The sequence below is a fragment of the Nematolebias whitei genome, chromosome 20 (genome assembly GCF_014905685.2).
Source record: "Nematolebias whitei isolate Nwh7 chromosome 20, NemWhi1, whole genome shotgun sequence".
NCBI lineage: Eukaryota > Metazoa > Chordata > Actinopteri > Cyprinodontiformes > Rivulidae > Nematolebias > Nematolebias whitei.
In genome coordinates this window covers 34,371,959-34,389,130 of record NC_056517.1, presented here as the reverse complement: position 1 = coordinate 34,389,130, position 17,172 = coordinate 34,371,959, and the positions used below count along the sequence as shown (strand labels likewise).

Here is a 17,172-nt window from a genome sequence, read left to right as displayed (position 1 = left end):
TTATAGCCATTTTGTAGATGTGCATCCAAAGATTATTTACTGAGGGTTATAATAAAATCCATCCAGGTTCAAGAGATATTTTGCTGATACAATGAGCACAAACTTCACAGACTTTGACACAAAGGCAGATTTGCAACACCTCAAATATTCAGACTTAAAGCCGATTAATCAGATAAAAACATCAATCATCGTGTTTTTGTTCCTTTATTACTAAACTAAACACTCTTTTGTATCAGCTTTGACAAAATACGTTGCTCACCGTCGATTTCTGAGATCAGTTTAATGATTTATGAGGAACCCGAACTGGGAACCCCTGTGCTAACGGACAAACACAAGCAATTACCTTCTGTAGCAACCAGCCATGTTCAAATTTGATGAAAACGAAAATCAACATTTCAAAAACAAAAAACAGCAAAACACTGATTATCTACCACAAAGCACCAAGGATGCATCGGATCGGTTTTTGGTAAAGCTCCAAATCACCTCGGAAATGTGCAGAAAATTGTAAAGAATCTAAAGAAATGAGAGCAACAGAACGTTTTGCGCTGGACTTTAGCTTCAACGTGTTTTGGTGGAGCGGTTGAGGATTCTCCACGGTCCAGCACTTCCCGACCGTCACACCTGTAGTACCTTTCTGCTCCACATTGGAGGCTGGAGGGACCGAGAGGTCAACGAGGGGATTAGTCATGAAATCTTGACAAGAGGAGCCATTATCGGGGGGCTGCAGCCCCGACAGACGAGGAGTCATGTCCAGAAAGGGCCCTTCGTTAATGAATCAGGTCAACGCATGAATGTTAAATGTGCTCCGCTGACGTGAGGAAGAAATGGCTGATTTCTGAGATGTTGACATTGGTGACTGTGGGCCGATGGTAAAAAGGCTTTGTGGGGAACCACATAAAGGAATGGGTCCCAACAGTTGAATACAAGAGTTGTTTTCAGGTCATAATATAATTATAATGAAAGTTGGGGGTGATAACTAAATTAATTTGTCTGGATTGGTTCATATTTAGGCACTAAAATCCTGGTTTTTATTGTGAACCAGTTAAAAAATGTGATTTAAGGTCAGAGTTTTCTTGTAAACATTGGGAATCCAGGTTATTCTGCTCCTCTGCTCCATTAAAATGGTATATGTCAAAGATTTGAGCAACAATGTCACATAATGTGTAGTGCTCAAAGTACCGTAATTTCCGAACTATAAGCCACGGCTTTTTTCTCAGGCTTTGAACCCCGCGGCTTATACAATGCTGCGGCTAATTTATGTTTTTTTTTTTTGACGGGCTAACGAGCTTCCTAGCCTTGTCACACCTGTGCGCTTTCATAACTGTTCAGTACACGTCTCTCATGGAGGTGGGTCCTCGTGACTCAATGAGACTACCTGTATAAATAAAGGTTAAAAACAAATCAGACCAATGAAATTACCGAACAGGTGACAGTGGGCATTGGTTCCCGTTGTACCTTCAGGGGCACAACAAAGTATTTGCAGCCACTCGAAACAAGTGAATCGTAAATCAAATCTTGACTTTGCCTCGAGGCAAAAGTAACGTTGAGAGCGACAACGAAAGAGAGACTGAGGGTGTTTGTGATTAAGTTTTTCTGAGGCTGTTCAATTCTGACACTGAAGAAGACAACTTTAGTGGTCAATGACTTTTCATGGTAGGCTACAGTATTATTATTATTATTTTTTAATCAGCCGTGTCAGAAAAAATAAATTGTACGTATTTGTGTACGTTATCGTTATGTATTTAATTTAAAGTTTTAAACAATCTTTCAGTGTAAATATTCAATTCAGTTTATATAAATAGCGCCAAGTCACAAGAGAAGTTATCTCAGGGCACTGAATAGAAACAATATATAAATAAATCTCTCATCCTATAGACGAGCGCGGCCTATATATGTACTTTTTTTCCTTTGTAAATTTATTGGGCGTGGCTTATATTCAGGTGCGCTTAATAGTCCGGAAATTACGGTATATGCCAAAGAGATTATTCTAATCTATTACGACACCAAATTTTAGCTTGAGATTGGTACAATAGGAAAAGAAAAACTGTTTTTGGTTTTGAAGGTGGCCATCTTGAATTGGACTGATTTCAAAAGGTTAGTTGTAGAAGTATAGAAAGTTATTTTCTGACATTTTCATTGCAATCTATGCAGGGCATTGAGTTATTTTCAATCTCCCAATCCTTCATGGTTCAGTTTCTTTAACTTCAAGTTTGTTTTCTTGAGACAAACCTTGCTGATGTTGTACATCTGGCGCTCGGAGCCTTGGATTTGTCCCCACCTTGAGTTTACCATCAATAGAAGTCAGCAGAGACGACAGAATGGGATAAGTTTCTGAGCGGAGGGCTGCTGCAGCTCTGATGTGACAGGAGCGTTCATGCTTCGCTGCTGAACGGTGCTGAGTGGTGGATGTGGAGGCAGCCATCATGAATAAGGCTGTGGCAGCTCTAAAAACATTTCCTCCAGGCAATAACTGTGCCATACTGGGCTCTATAAATTTAAATATATTTCAAACGGGTTTTAATCTAAGATTCCCATTCACCAACACACACACTGTTCAGTAGTCCTGTGTATGAACCCACTATTGCAATGATGCATACTCTGTTCATTACTCTGAAAATAGTCATTATTACAAATAATTTCCAACACTTAATGTTAAAGTGCAGCAATTCGTCCCTCCACCAAAATGTACCCCCAGTTTGCACCCAGTAGTGGTCATTTGTAGCAGCAGGTAGTAGTTTTGTACCATCCATACAGCTAAATGACCACCAAATACCCCTGCATGCACCCAAATCTGGCTATAACTCAGTCAGTTTTACAGATTTGCAGCTAAAACTTTGGGTATTAGTAGCTGAAGGTCTGCCTCAACAGAATGCAAAAGATCTTCAAGTATTGCGTAACTTTACTCTCCAGTTTTGACCAAAATGGACCACAACTTGTAATTTGTTCCACACAGAAAGGTAATCTTTGCTTAGAATGTTGGCATGACATGTGCTTAGTGATTTGCATTCCTTTAAGAATTGTTAAGGTTTTATGTATTTTATTTTTTAGTCCTTTTTTAATGATCATATTGTATTTAATCTGTTTTATATTTTAAACACTTATCATTTATGTCCATGTTTTAAATTTCTTTTGGTGTGGGGCACACATTCGTTTGGACTCTGGGTGTCCAAAAACTTCTTTAAAAAGTCTTCAGTTGTTCCAAAATGCTGCTGCCAGAGTCTTAACTGGAGTTAGTGGGAGAGATCATATCTCCAGTTTTAGCTTCTCTCCATTGGCTCCCTGTCAAATCCAGAATTTAATTCAAAATCTTACTTCTAATCTACAAAGCCCTCAACAACCTATTTCCAACTTATATTACAGATCTTATTGTTCCATATTTTCATAACAGAGCACTTCGCTCTCAGACTGCAGGTTTACTTGCGGTTCCTAGAGTTTCCAAAAGCAGAATGGGAGGAAGATCTTTCAGTTATCAGGCTCCTCTCTTGTGGAACCAACTTCCAGTTTCTGTCCGTGAGGCTGACACATTGTCTACTTTTAAGATTAGGCTCAAGTCTTTCCTTATTGATAAGTTCTATAGTTAGGGTTGGTTTGGGTTTCCTGAGCTGTCCCTTAGTTCTGCTGATATAGGCTTAGACTGCTGGATGACAAACTGACCACATTTCTTCACTCTGCTGCTGTCTTTACTTGCTCTGCTCTACCTGTTTGTATTTCTTGTTATTTATATCCTTGATGTGTTTTTGTCTTTCTTCCTATAGGAGGTACATCTGGACTAGAGCTGTCATTTCTAATCCTAACCCTGCCCAACCCGGATTAGGGCCGGGCCATAATAATGTGCTGGATGGGTGGGCGGGAGGAAGCCCAGAGGAAGACCCAGGGCACGCTGGAGGGACTATGTTTCTTGGCTGGCCTGGGAACTCGGGATTCCCCCAGAGGAGCTGGACCAAGTGGCTGGGGAGAGGGAAGTCTGGGCCTCCCTACTTTGGCTGCTACCCCCGCCACCCGACCCCGGATAAGCGGAAGAAAATGGATGGATGAATGGATGGAGATGTCCAAAAAGGAACTGTCAAATCCACTCAGCAAACATTTTGTTGTCCGTGTTGGAAAATTTCCAGAGAAACAAGAAGGAGCGGCGGATTTCTGACAGTAAAGTACGATACGTTTACGTGTCTTTGAAAAAGGGCAATTCAGCAAACGGAGACTGAGCTGTCAGAATCCATCTGTCTTTTAAAGTTGCAAAGTGGGAGAAGAAAGACGGGGCTTTAAAAAGCAAGGAGGGAAAAGAGAATCATTCAAACGGGCAAACACCTTTAAGACAAAAGGTGGACAACCCTAACCCTAACTCGAAACGCAGTCCTTTAGAGAACCCTAGGTCTTTAATTATTTTGAAAGTAAACCCGAAGCATCTTTCCCAAAAATAAGTCTGACAAGCCCAAAAAAGAAAAAGAAAAGAGGCGTGAATTAACAGTATGAGATTCACTTGAACTAGATCCACCATCGTACGAATCAGTTGCCGTTTGGTTTAAAAAAAAAAATCCACTTTTAACTGGAACAGGTCGTTTTTCTTGGTTGAATCATAGAAAAGCTGCTGAACAGATGAGCTGTAGGATCCTGTATTTATAGAGGCTGTTTGATACAGTTAATCACAATGTGCTGCTTTTAAAACCATCACACATTATGTTTGGGGGGGGGGGGGGGTTTGTATTGGACGATAGATGGCTGTCTTAAGTATATTTGGCACAACGCCCCTCGTATCCTGCCTCGTGGTTGACACCACGCTTTCCTCCTTCTTGGTTCGCATGTGCAGCGCTTGAGGAGGTTTTTAATGCTGGGAGGATCCAATTAATTGGACAGGGGTGCTAGCTTCTATATTAATACCACTCAGAGAGGAGAAACGCCCACGACATCTGGCTCCAGAAGAGCACACATTTAGGTAAATTACCATGAACCGTACATTCTCAACACAAGTAAACCCTCAGGGGGGAAAAAGAAGTAAATTTCAAAATATAGCAGTCAAGATGATAAGGAGAGGACTCCAGACAGATGAGTTTGAACCTTCAGATCTTCTCTTGAATCCAGTGTGCACACCTGGCAAACATCTGATAGGCTTTGTGAAGCGGGCTCTCGGTAAACACGATCAAGGTGAGCAAAAGGTTTCTGCTCCTGCTGATAAAAAATTCTTTTGAGTTTCTCGACACTGGCAGACTCATGCAGAGAGGGTGTTAACTCGAGCCGGACCGAGGAGGCAGGATCAAAGCTGGGGAGATGGAGGACTGCTTTGGATGGAAGTCAGGAGTGACATGTGATGGTGCTCATGGGTGAAGGCAACAAGAGGAGATGGCATTAATAGAGACAGAGAGCCAGGGATGGGTGAGAAGTAACACATCCAAAAATAGAACCCGTCACTAAGATCTAAACCATCAGGTACGTCTTAGAGGTTCTGTTAGGAAAAATGAAAGAGGACATGTTAGGACTTTCTGTGCTTCACAGCTCTTAATCTTTAAAGTTACCACTTACATGCAGAGAAATCAAAAAACAAACAAAAAGCCTAGTTTGCTAAACCCCGTGATAAACGAGGGACTACTGTATTTCTCGTTACAGGGAGGTCTGGACATCTCTCCAACCACCTCTTCCAGCTCTGAGGACTCCAAGCTGTTCCCAAACCAGCAGAGAGACATAGTCTCATCATGGGTCTTCCCCAGGGTGTGGGAGTTCTGGTTTTCTTCCAGCCACAGTCACTTTCTCCCACCGCTGCAGCAGATTCCAATTAACCACCACCACCACACCTGAACCTGATATGGAGGACTACTTTGTAGGAGCATAAAAGCCTCTGCCAGACACTCCTTCAGCGCAGGGACGTTATCATACCTATGGTAAAGGTAATGGACCGTCACTAACTGTCTCCTGACATTTTGTCTCTAAAGACTTTTTGTGATCTTCTACAGTGACTTCCAAGTCCTGGATTCTTCTAGCCTCTGCTTGCTCCTTGAGACCTTGATCCGTCCTGATTGTGTCCCAAACACTACTTCAAAGCCTGAAGACCAGCCTTGAACCTTAACTCAAATCTGATCCTCTCCAAACCAAGGACTTCCTGGAAACTAGAACCTCTCAACCCTCTCTTTGGACTCAAACTAGAAGAAAAGACATTTTCATTAAGACCTCCTTATTTCTCTGAATGAAACATTATTGAAGACTTCTCCAAATGCTCATCATTGTCCCTTCTTCCTTTTCAGCCCCCAAAAAACCCTGCACCTGTAAATAAAGACATTTTTTTGTTGTAACTCTGTCTCTGTCTCAGTCTGCCACTTGGGTCAAACATGAACTAAAATCATGTCACATGGTCTCCTCCTAGTTGGACAATGAAAGTTCAACTATTTTCTTGCCATCATCTGAAAGACTTCTGTTTTTTTGAACCCGTCCAGAGAACCTGGCTTAACTTTTTTTTTTTTAGAATTCTCTACCTGGATTATTGAGCATGCATCAGGATATTTTCTTGCTCATTTAAGTTTTTTTATCACATCCTCATCAGTTGCACTCCAGTCCGATTCTCTGTATGGACCTCGCAGCATGTGTTGGTGATCCCTGCCAGCTACCAAAGTGCTAAATCTTAGCTCTTTACCTATAAAATTGCAGGAGTTTAGTTTGTTTTTGTGTTTTCTGAGGTCGATAAGCTGACTGGGTTGACTCCAAGAGGTGACCAGTTGTAAATACGTCACGCGTTGAAAATAAATCCTGTTAATATCGTGAAACTCATATTTTCTGCTGAAGGTCGTCGTCCCAGTCAGGATCTCCAATGTGAGGGTGCTCAGGCCGCCGTGGCAGATTACGGCTCTCTGACCGTTTATTCCCGTCTTTCAGTTTATTTTCACGGCGCAAACAAAAGGCTGCTGGACCGGTTAACTGCAAACCAACATGTGGCGTGGATGTTGACAGATGGTCTGAGCGATTTGGCACCGTTGCGTTCGTTGTCCCACAAACGCAGCTCCCTCCCACACAAATTCAGAGGGCTGATAAGTAAAAAAAAAAAAAGGTTGGGAGATAAAATGCAGAGCGCAGCACAAAGTAAATAGATGCTTATGGTAGCACATAGAGGGAGGCAGGAAAGAGACGGTGTGAGACTAAGGAGGGGAGACAAGTGGAATGACTTATTCAAGGGGGAAGTGGGCAGCAAGAAACATGAAATTAGCACAAATAGATTATCTGTCAGCTACAGGCAGGGCTAAGAGCAAGCCAAGCAGGAGGAAAAAGAAATAGATCGACCTCTTGTTTGTTCCTCCCTTAGGGGAGTTCCGATGGAGCCATCACTCGCCAAATCGCTGATGTTTATTGGGAACAGCTGTATCCAAATCGCACGCACTAAACTGCACACCGATTAGGATGCACCAATAATAGGAGCTCTATGGGAGTAATAAAGCATCTAATCCCTTACAGATGGTGCAGTTTTTGTTCATGCAATACACAAAAAGGTTTCATGTGAAACACCTTTGATTAATATTATTAAATGTGAATTTGTTGTAAAAATGTCATGTGTGTTTATTTATTTGAAGGTACTGCTGTGAAATAAAATGGGATAAAGTGAGTAGAGGTGGTGCTGCTGAGGAAGTCACCTTAAGTACACAAAATAAGCACAATATTTATAATTGAATATATAAGACAAACAATATAGCATTATATTAACATTATTACAATTAAATTCTTTTTAGTATGATTACATTTATGATACGACAAACATTCCTGTCATGAAAACACTATAATATTAGAGCAAATTTTCACCCCTTTTACAGCTTGATGTACAGTTAACTAGAGAAAATGCATTTCCTGCGAGAATGCAGTGTGAATGCTTATTGCTGAAGAACTTGCTGAAAAACAGCTGAAATTAGCTAAAAGTATGATGAAATGTAGCTGAAATGGAAGAACAAGTCTAAGTTAGCAGAAGAAAACAGAAATAAACACATAATTGCTGAATTTGGTTTAAAAAGGCAGAAATGAGAACAAAAATTAGGAAATTAGCTAAAAGCTGAAATTAGCAACAACAACAACAACAACAACAACAACAACAACAACAACAACAACAGAGCTAGAAATAGCTGAAAAGGCAGCAAGAAGCCTAAACTTCTACAAGGAAATGGAAGGAGCTGAAATGAGCTCCAAAAATGTGGAATTAGCTGAAAAAGCTCAATTTAGCACAGAACAGCTAAAATAGCAGAAAAAACTGAAAGTAGGAAAATAAAGAAGCATAATGAGATGAAATTAATTAGACTGAAAGTAGCAGAAATTACAGTGGAAAACTTGAAATGATCTGAAAACAGCTGAAATTAGCTAAGAAACACTAAAAAAGTAGCTGAAAATATAGAACAGGCTTAAATTAGCAAAAGAAAGTAGGAAAAAAAACATGTTTGCCCAATTAGGCTGAAAGAAGCAAAAAATAAGCATAAAAAGTGGAAAATATCTGAAAAAAAACTTATGGGCAAAAAACGGACAAGTAGCTAAAACAGCAGAAAGAAGCTGAAATTACAAGAAGGAAGTTGAAATGAGTGCAAAAATGTAGAAATAGCTGAAAAAGCTTAATTAAATTAATTGATTAATTAAAACTAAAGTTCCAACTCTGTAAACGCTCCAAAAGAGCACAGCAAAAGAGAGCAGACAGACTGATGCTATGGTTACTGAGCCAATCAGCGGGTTAAGGCTCGATTCGGGTCGCGCTGGATTATTTTAAATAAACAATCCATGCCACTCCCTCTGGTATCCGCCTCACTGAAGCTCCCACAGCAGAAATGAGGAAAGACAGACCCCGACCCCTCCTTTCTCTTTCTGAGGCTGACCCTCAGAAAGAGAAAGGAAGGGGACCTTTGGTGATCACTGAGCGACCAGTCCACCGGGAAACAATGTGCACAATCTTACTTTGAAAACCCACAAAAGAGTGAACCTGCAAAAGTTGAATCGCGAAGTATCGAGGGACTACTGTAAAACAAATACCAACATTTGTATGTTTGAGCTATCTTATGTGTACTTTCCAAAATGTTACAGTATATATTATCCATCATCAACCCTAAACGCGTCATATGTGACCTTAGAAGACAACAGAGGGAACAAAACTTTCAAGCTGCTTATGGTACTTTCTTTATCTCCATAAAACCCCAGAAAGGTTGACTGCAGTGATAGCTTTCATTCAAACGTGATAGAAGACTGAAATAAACCTGACCAGAGAATAGTTACACTAAAAAGCAATGAAACAAAGAGCAGACGAAAATCAAAACCGCCTAAGGCAAAAACCTTCGGACTTCTTCCTTTTATAATGTTTCCAATCAGCGATTTTATGAGTTTGAGTGGTGGAGACAGAATCATTTAAATTCAGACTGTGACGATGTTCGTGTCCATAAGATTGAAGAACATTTTGACCAGACAAGGATGATTGAACTGAATCCCCAGTTTGCCCCTGTCCGGCTGAATTGCTCATCTAACCTTCAATCATCCAAACTAAACTCCTAGATCATTTTCTTTTGTTCTGAGACAGTAGCGCAGAAATGGGTGAAGGTCTTTGTAGTACCAAGGCAGAGACGCCCGAGTCCCTTCTGAGAGAAAAAAAATGGAGCCTGAAGGGAAGGGTGGACAGAGAAACGGAGCCAGAAAGAGATCCGTTAGGTGCCTGAATCTCCTCCAGCTTTAATTACACCATATTGATCATGTGTAGGAGGAGGGAAAGGATGGGGGGGATCGTGTAAAGAGGGAGAGACAGTTGGTGAAATTGCAGACTGGAGTTACTGTAAAGCATTAAAAAAAAAAAAAAGAAAGCCCGAGCAATTATTCGAAAGTCATCCAGCAGATCATTAGAAACTCGTCTCCTGACCCCTCTGAGCCTCTTCTGGCTCCGCTCGCCCATTTAGCACCGTTGATACAATGAACCAGCCGGGGTGTCAAATTCATTTAACTCAGGCTGGTATGCATTGTCTGCATCTACCTCACAGCTTCATGCCAGCTTTAATTTGAAAGTCAAGGTATCGATTTTCTTTTTTGTTTTGCCTCCAGCACCTTCCCGGGCCTCGCTTGTAATCAGGCAAAAGAGAACGGCCATGATGAGCAACCTCTGGCTGCCTGACAACAAACTCGGCTGTTTGTGACAGAAACTTGGAGCGTTTCCGCTGGTTTTGCTGATATTGTCTGTCATCTAAATGGTAAATGGACTGTACTTATACAGCGCCTTTCTATCTTATCACGATACTCAAAGTACTTTACAGTCTGTGCCCTCATTTACCCATCCATACAGCGCTCTACGATATCTCTGCAAATGCGTTATCACATTCATACACCGATGGGACACACATCTGAGGCAATGAGGGGTTCGTGTCTTGCCCAGGAACACTTCGGCATGTGACTGCTGGTGGAATTGAACCCCCAGTTCTTGCATTGGAGGACAACTGCTCTAACCGCTTAGCCACAAAACCAGTTGTTGGAAATAATTCAAAAACCGTCAATGCTCAGAATGAGAGTTGGGGATCAGCCTCAGTTTTTGCCACACCTAATTTTAAGTCAGAATCTGTAAGATGGCGGATTCAAAGCCATGTTTGCGTGTTTAAGTCCACTTTATGGCGGCCTCTTCACATCAGCACTCACATCTGTATTCTGAGAACGTGACGCATGGAGAAAGGCTCAGAGCCTCTCCGTTCAGAATGTCTCATTATTGCTGAACTGTGCGTTACCTTTGGTAAACAGTGGGAAACATTCCTCAGACGAGCTTCGCTCTGAAAGCAGCGGGCCGGTAAACGACCGGAGCTCGATGGAGCCGCAGAGCCATCGCTCAAGTCTACGGCCCCACAGGGAAGCGTGAGCCGGGTCGTGATTAGTCAGATAGAATAAATAATCTGCACTTTATGACAGCGCTCTTCATTTTGCCGTGCGCCGAATGGATGCTCCATCAAACCTCTTTGTGTTAGTAAACTCCCTCCAGTTATTTTTTGCTGAAGGACCTTCTCAATCACGAGAAAAGTCAAAAATTCAATTTCTGACTGATGCATTCATTACCGTGGTCTCTACTCAACGGTTCCTGCCCATTTATGGTGCTTTAAAGGTGGTTTTATGTTTGTGCTTAAAGGAACGGTGGGAAAAATTAAAAAACAGTTATGGTACCCCGTGTTGATAGCTCTTTGAACCGGCTGATTTTAAATACTCAAAGGCTAATTAAAATGGGCAAATTTGATAAATTAAAGTTTGTTTTTAAATAGTACCTGGTAGACTCACTTTGTGTACTCCCCAAAATGAAAAAAAAAATAATAATTGTGTCCCAATGTCTATTTTTCCATCGTACTTTATTTTGAAAGGATGATGAAGTGGAAACTATGGTCGCGGGTAAGCGCAGATTTACTATCATAGTATTTTTGAATATTTTATTTTTATATAAAAAAAAATTAAGTATTTTCAAATTTGAAATTTTTTTTTTGTTTAAAATGGCCATCTTTATTTTGAACTCCCTCAATTTGTAAAAAAAAAAAAAAAAAAAGTTTAAGTTTGACCAGATTTATGAGCTAAAGGTTAGTTTGAAAAGCAGCTAGGACCAAAGAGGATTGCTGCCATCTTTAAAACAAACAAATGCTGCACTCTACAAAAATTCACAACAGTTCATGTGACTGAAGATCTCCAGAAGAAAAAGTTTTATTTACAAAAAAACTGAAAATAATGCGCTCGCGTAGCAGCCAGGAAACAAAAAACCTCAGGGGGCTCAGAAATAACAAGGGCTTGACGAAGACTGAGATGACATCAGAACAATGCTCAATATGAGACTGATGAAGGAAAAACAGAATATAAAGGAACACTAACGAGGGAGAATGATAAACACCTGGGAGGAGACAACAAGAAACAGGTGAGAGTGGGCGGGGCAGGAACAGGAAACTGAACAGATGGCAGGTAAAACACAAGTAACAGAATTCAAACACGGAAGACAAAAACATAACCAACAAGGAAGATTACAGTAGTCCTTCATTTCTTCTGCACTCGCTCTCGCTCAAGGTGGACGCCTTTTCCTCTCCCTCCCCTGTTCTCCTCTTCCTCCTGCTTTTTGCTCTCTGTCTGTGTCTTGGAGCTCCTGTTACACATCTTCCAAATGAAAAACATTATTATGGATCTGGTGAGCTGGACTTTCAGCGCAATCGACAAAATCTTTTTTCAATAAAACGACAGGGTCTTGGAGAGCCCTCATGTCCCGCTGAGACTCACACTGCAGGATACGTCATGGACCCGTGGGGGATGTGGGAGCTGATGTGTCTTTCAGTTCTGTCTCAGGAGGACGCTGAAGACATTTATATAATTGGATTCATGATAGCAGGGTTTCCACTTTTTGGCATCGGCGGGTTCCTACAGTATGTTATCGGATTTTGAGGAAGACATCGGCAGCAGTTAAAACCATGACAAAATTGACAAGTCTGTGTGAAGGTTTGGTTCATGCTACGAGTACTCAAAATCAGCTCTTTTACGACCTAAACTGTAAAATGGAAGCAATTTGGAGAATCGCAGGCCACCTGCAGCTTCTAGGACTCACCAGCATGTTGGAGACGACTTTGAATGAGGCTCATAGCACGGATCAGTGGAATGCCCATAATTCTGGCCATTTTGGATCTTGAAAGTACCAGCAGGACTCAAGGCTGACAAGAAAAAAAACTATCTGCCTGAAGAAAATCAACAACTGTGGCTTATCTGAATCTGACGCCCCCATTTGGCCTTGGATGCAAGCCAGATCAATTTTCTCCTGGGACATGGGTAAACTAAGGAAAAAGCTTTGTCTACCCCCGAGAACTTCTGTGGAGGCTTATCAGAACTGCCGGCTGACCAACATCTTCTCAGGACTATGGTCTATCTGGAAGTGCTTCATGGACAAATCTCACCATCTTGACGTCAAACACATATGTAATGTGTGTATAAATGTGTTTGCTTGTAGTTTTTCGATGTCTTAAATCGTGTCCTGATAGGACAAGATGTGAAGAGATCTTTTTTTGCAATACCACTATCCTCTCCTCATGGCCTTTTCCCCTTTTCTATCTAAAAAAATTACGATAAAGGATAAGAGGCCGCGCTGTTGTAGCAGCAGCAACGTGCACTCTGCCCATCTTTCGGACGACCGGATGAACATAACTCACTGTATCTCGGTACATTGGTAATAAAGCTTATTCTGATTCTGATTCTTCTGATTTATCACGGGGGTTCCATTCCAAGCACACCCGTGATAAATGGAAAAAATGCGAAGTAGGTATAGTAATACAAGTAGTAACACTAGTAGTAAGTAGTAGTAACGATGTTTCTAAACTCTAAATGTTCTAAAAGAGCACAGCATGTCATGATCTTCACTTTCTGCCATCTGCCAGCACTCTCAGCCACACCTACTTTCTCAGCCACACCTACTTTTCAGCTGCAATCGCTGGCAGGTGGCAGAAAGTGGAGATCATGAAATGCTGCAGGAGGGAGCTTCTCCCTGCACCTGTGGGCTGCACACAGGTGCAGCAGGTGCTAAATCCTTTAAAATAATTTTATTTTAAATAAACAATCCATGCCACTCGTGCGGCTCATCCGTCAATCAGCCAGCTGTGTGTCATGTCCAATCTTACTTTGAAAAACCACGAAAGAGTGAGTCTGCGAAAGTTGAACCGCAAAGTAGCGAGGGACTTCTGTATATCTAATAAACTCTAAACAAACGGACAAATAGTAATTAAAATGCACAGATCACAACATATGTATTTCCCCAATCCGAAGTTGTTTAATAAAAAAAAGTAACTGTTTAAAATGGGTGACCTATCCCTTAAATATTAAGGCATAATAAAAAAAACTAATTAAGACGCTCTAAGGCATGTAAGTTAAGCTACATGAAGATCGACGGCATGCAAGGTTTGACGTTCCTCCAAACTTTAAATGAAATGAGCTCAACAGTTTGATTTCCGTGCAGCTACATCTGCCGTTTGCAGCCACTGAATGAAACACTTCTGTTCGCTGTAAAACCTCACAAGTTTATTTTCAAGCCGCGCCACACAGCAACAACACTCGGTCTGGCAGCCCGGCGTCAACACTTCTACCTATTTCCTCGAATTGTTGTGACGTTCCGCAGCTCTGCGCCTCTGCACAGCGACTCTCTCATGTGTGAAGAGTAAAACAGGAGTAATTAAATCTTCATTCCTTCAACCTCACATCCACATCAGTTAAGTAAAAAAAAAAAAAAAAACACTGTGTAAAACAGGCCCACTTAAGTCTATGCCTCAGTGGCTCGTGTTGTGGTGTCGGCTTGTGGGTCGTTCTGCTAACAGCATAACGCCGTCTTGTTTTCGTGCTGCGTGACCCTCAGTGACACCGGTAATTCAGACACTAATTAGAGCGCGCAGTGACCTGATGGATGAAATGCTACATCTGATGTTTTCCAGGAGCCAACAGGCCGCTGAGTGAGTTTGTTGTCAAAAAGCAGAGTGGTTCAGCAAACGGCAAGCAGTTGGGTTAATTAAGACAAGCTGACATCATGTTAGCTTTGCACAGCGTCATGGGTTCACGATAGGCTAACGGGTTGATACTCCACTAAAAAAAGAATTGAAAAGAAAATTCACGGTGTAATTGTTTATCCACCATTAAAGCATTAATTTTGAAATATGGTTTTGTGAAACGATTATGACGTCTTACCTCAGTTTTGAGGAATGCAGTTTAATTCTGCCAGGGTGACAAGCGAATGGCTAGCAGGATTACCGTACTTTCAACCATAAACATCGCTTTGTCATATAAGTCGCATCTATTACGCGTCACCGTTGACAACCCGGAAACGTGGGCACGGGAGGATTTTAACAACATAACCACCTAAAAACAATTATTTGTTTGCTCTAAATTATATCAAAGGTGTGTTTCAGTCTAACTTTTCCTTAATAAATGCGCATTGACGGTCAAATCAGCTGCATTTCAAAAGCCCGTTTGCGGCTGCGGGTGCGCGCTGAGGGACGACTCGCTGTGCATTTCTTTGACATTTAACAAGATAACCACCTAAAAACAATTATTTGTTTGTTTGAAATTATAGTAAAGTGGTGTCTCAGTTTAACCTTTCCTTAATAAATGCACTTTAATGGTCAAATCAGCTGCATTTCTCCTGGGCGGCGCAGCGAAATGCAGCTGATTTGACGTTTGCTCCAGGAGTTTCGGAACGAGACAAACGTGGCTTGATATGGCAAGCCAAGTGTCTCATTAATAGCCACTTTTATCTATTAATGGGGCGTGCCAAAGACACCATCTTAGCACCAACATAACTGGTTTGTTCCACTTTGGAGTAAGCTGTTTGGGGGAAGAATCAGTTTTGTTTTGTGTGTTTCCTTGACTGATGAAGCCTTCCGGATGGAAGGTGAAACGTTTCAGCAAAAAAAGAAACTATCCAGATGACATGATTGAAAATTGTTGGATTGTATACCTGGATTATTGTGCATGGACCTTTTTTGGATATTAATGAGACACTTGGCTTGCCATATTGCTCGAGGGCCCTCTAGTGGCTGAAAATGGTAGTGTTCAATATTTTCCATGTCAGAAGGAATGAAATTGTCAGACCTCAGCCAAAAATGGGGTTATAAATATGGGGAACAAAAACAAACATGTTGCAGGTATGGTAATTTATGCAAAAAGGTGTAACTTATATGGCAAAAATCACAGTAGTCAAATTCGAGTGGCGTTACATCAATTAAAACCGCTTCAATGTCAAAAACTTAATGGCACTTAATTTAATTGCTCTTTTAATTATTTGCCTAGCATTTCTTGAGGGACTGCAGGTCACCCAACTCTAAGAATGCCAGAGATTTTAGATGATTTTATTCTGAAAATTGATGGATTTGCTGTGAGTTTTTTTTGCCAATTCTCAAAAATATTGTGTTCAGAATCGTTCACTTAGAGTATGTGTTTTGAATAACTGTCAGCTGCTCGAATTTTACCTCAATATTCATAAAACTTACTGAATTTGATCCATTTATGTGTTGGCTAATATTGGTTAACTGCTGTGGCCATCTTGAACCAGTTTGACAAAAAGTTAATCAGTTATAAAAGATTATCTATTGGCAGCCGGTGACGACCTGCTAAAATCCTGCACTTTCACATTACAGTTATTCAAGCAGAAATATGTTGATATTATGCCAGGAAGTGCTATAGCTAGCTGCTACAAATGTTAAAAAGTTAATTAAAACAGGTAAGATAAAACTCTTCATGAGGTTTCCACCGAACTCCACTCAGAAACATATGAATGTCTTCGAGACTCAAACAACGTGGAGATTTCTTACCTTCCCTGAACTTTGATGTCAGAAATGGCGTAGAAGTATCTGGACAAACTGCTCTCGTCCACCATCGTGGCCCCCGTGGCAGGCCGAAGCAGCCGGACTCTCAGGTCTGTGATGGTAAAGAAGTCCCTCAGGTTCTTGGTCGTGTCCAACTGTCCGTAAAGCGAGGCCATGTTGTGGAGCCTCGGCCCGGCGAACAGCGCAAACCGATCTTTGATCTCAAAGCGTACGGTTTTGTCGTACTTCCACACGTATCCCCGGGAGTACTCCTCGGTGCAGATGATGTCCAACAGGGTGTGCTGCGTCAACTCCTGCACTGTCTTGGGTTCCATGGTGAAGGCATCCAGGCAGTCCGTGGCATAAAACTGGTACGGCTGCCAGGTTCGCCCGTAGTCTAGCGATTTCTCTAAAACCATCTGCTCAGGTCGGCCTGACTCAAACGTGATGACGATGTCATCGGTCAGTTCGATGGTCTTGTTCCAAGACAGCGTTATGTTGACCAAGAGGGACTTGGGGTATTTTTTCCAGGACGTAGACTGCCAGAAGGTGGTGGGGTTTCGGCCCTCGATGTCAAACATGAGCTTCGGCGGGTGAGCGAGTTCCTCGGTGCTGGCGTCACATTCGTTATTACACATGTAGGGATTCTCCTAAAGACAAGATGAAGAAAAAGATGATCAAAAAACTGAAACTAATACAAAACCACATTAGTTACTTGAATTTATGTTTTGCTTCATGTTGCACAATTATCTCTACAAAGACCTCGGTTAGATCTTGTTATCACTTGCCAATGAAAAGCTAAAGGCAGGCGATCACGTTTCATTGTTCATGTCTGTTTGGTAGCAAAATGTCTCATGAACTACTGGACAAATTTTAATGAAACTCCACAGAATTAATTGTACTTCTACACCTAATT

At 41.4% G+C, this 17,172-nt stretch overlaps 1 protein-coding gene across 3 annotated transcripts in view; it reads right to left on the bottom strand.

The window, feature by feature from the left end:
* The window catches only part of ntng1a (netrin g1a), a 141,952-nt gene that overhangs the window by 66,366 nt on the left and 58,414 nt on the right, over positions 1-17,172 (bottom strand). For all 3 annotated transcript variants that reach the window (XM_037693786.1, XM_037693788.1, XM_037693787.1), the window contains exon 2: positions 16,263-16,906. In XM_037693786.1, the coding sequence (XP_037549714.1) occupies positions 16,263-16,906 (644 nt within the window). The remainder of the gene's footprint in view (positions 1-16,262; positions 16,907-17,172) is intronic.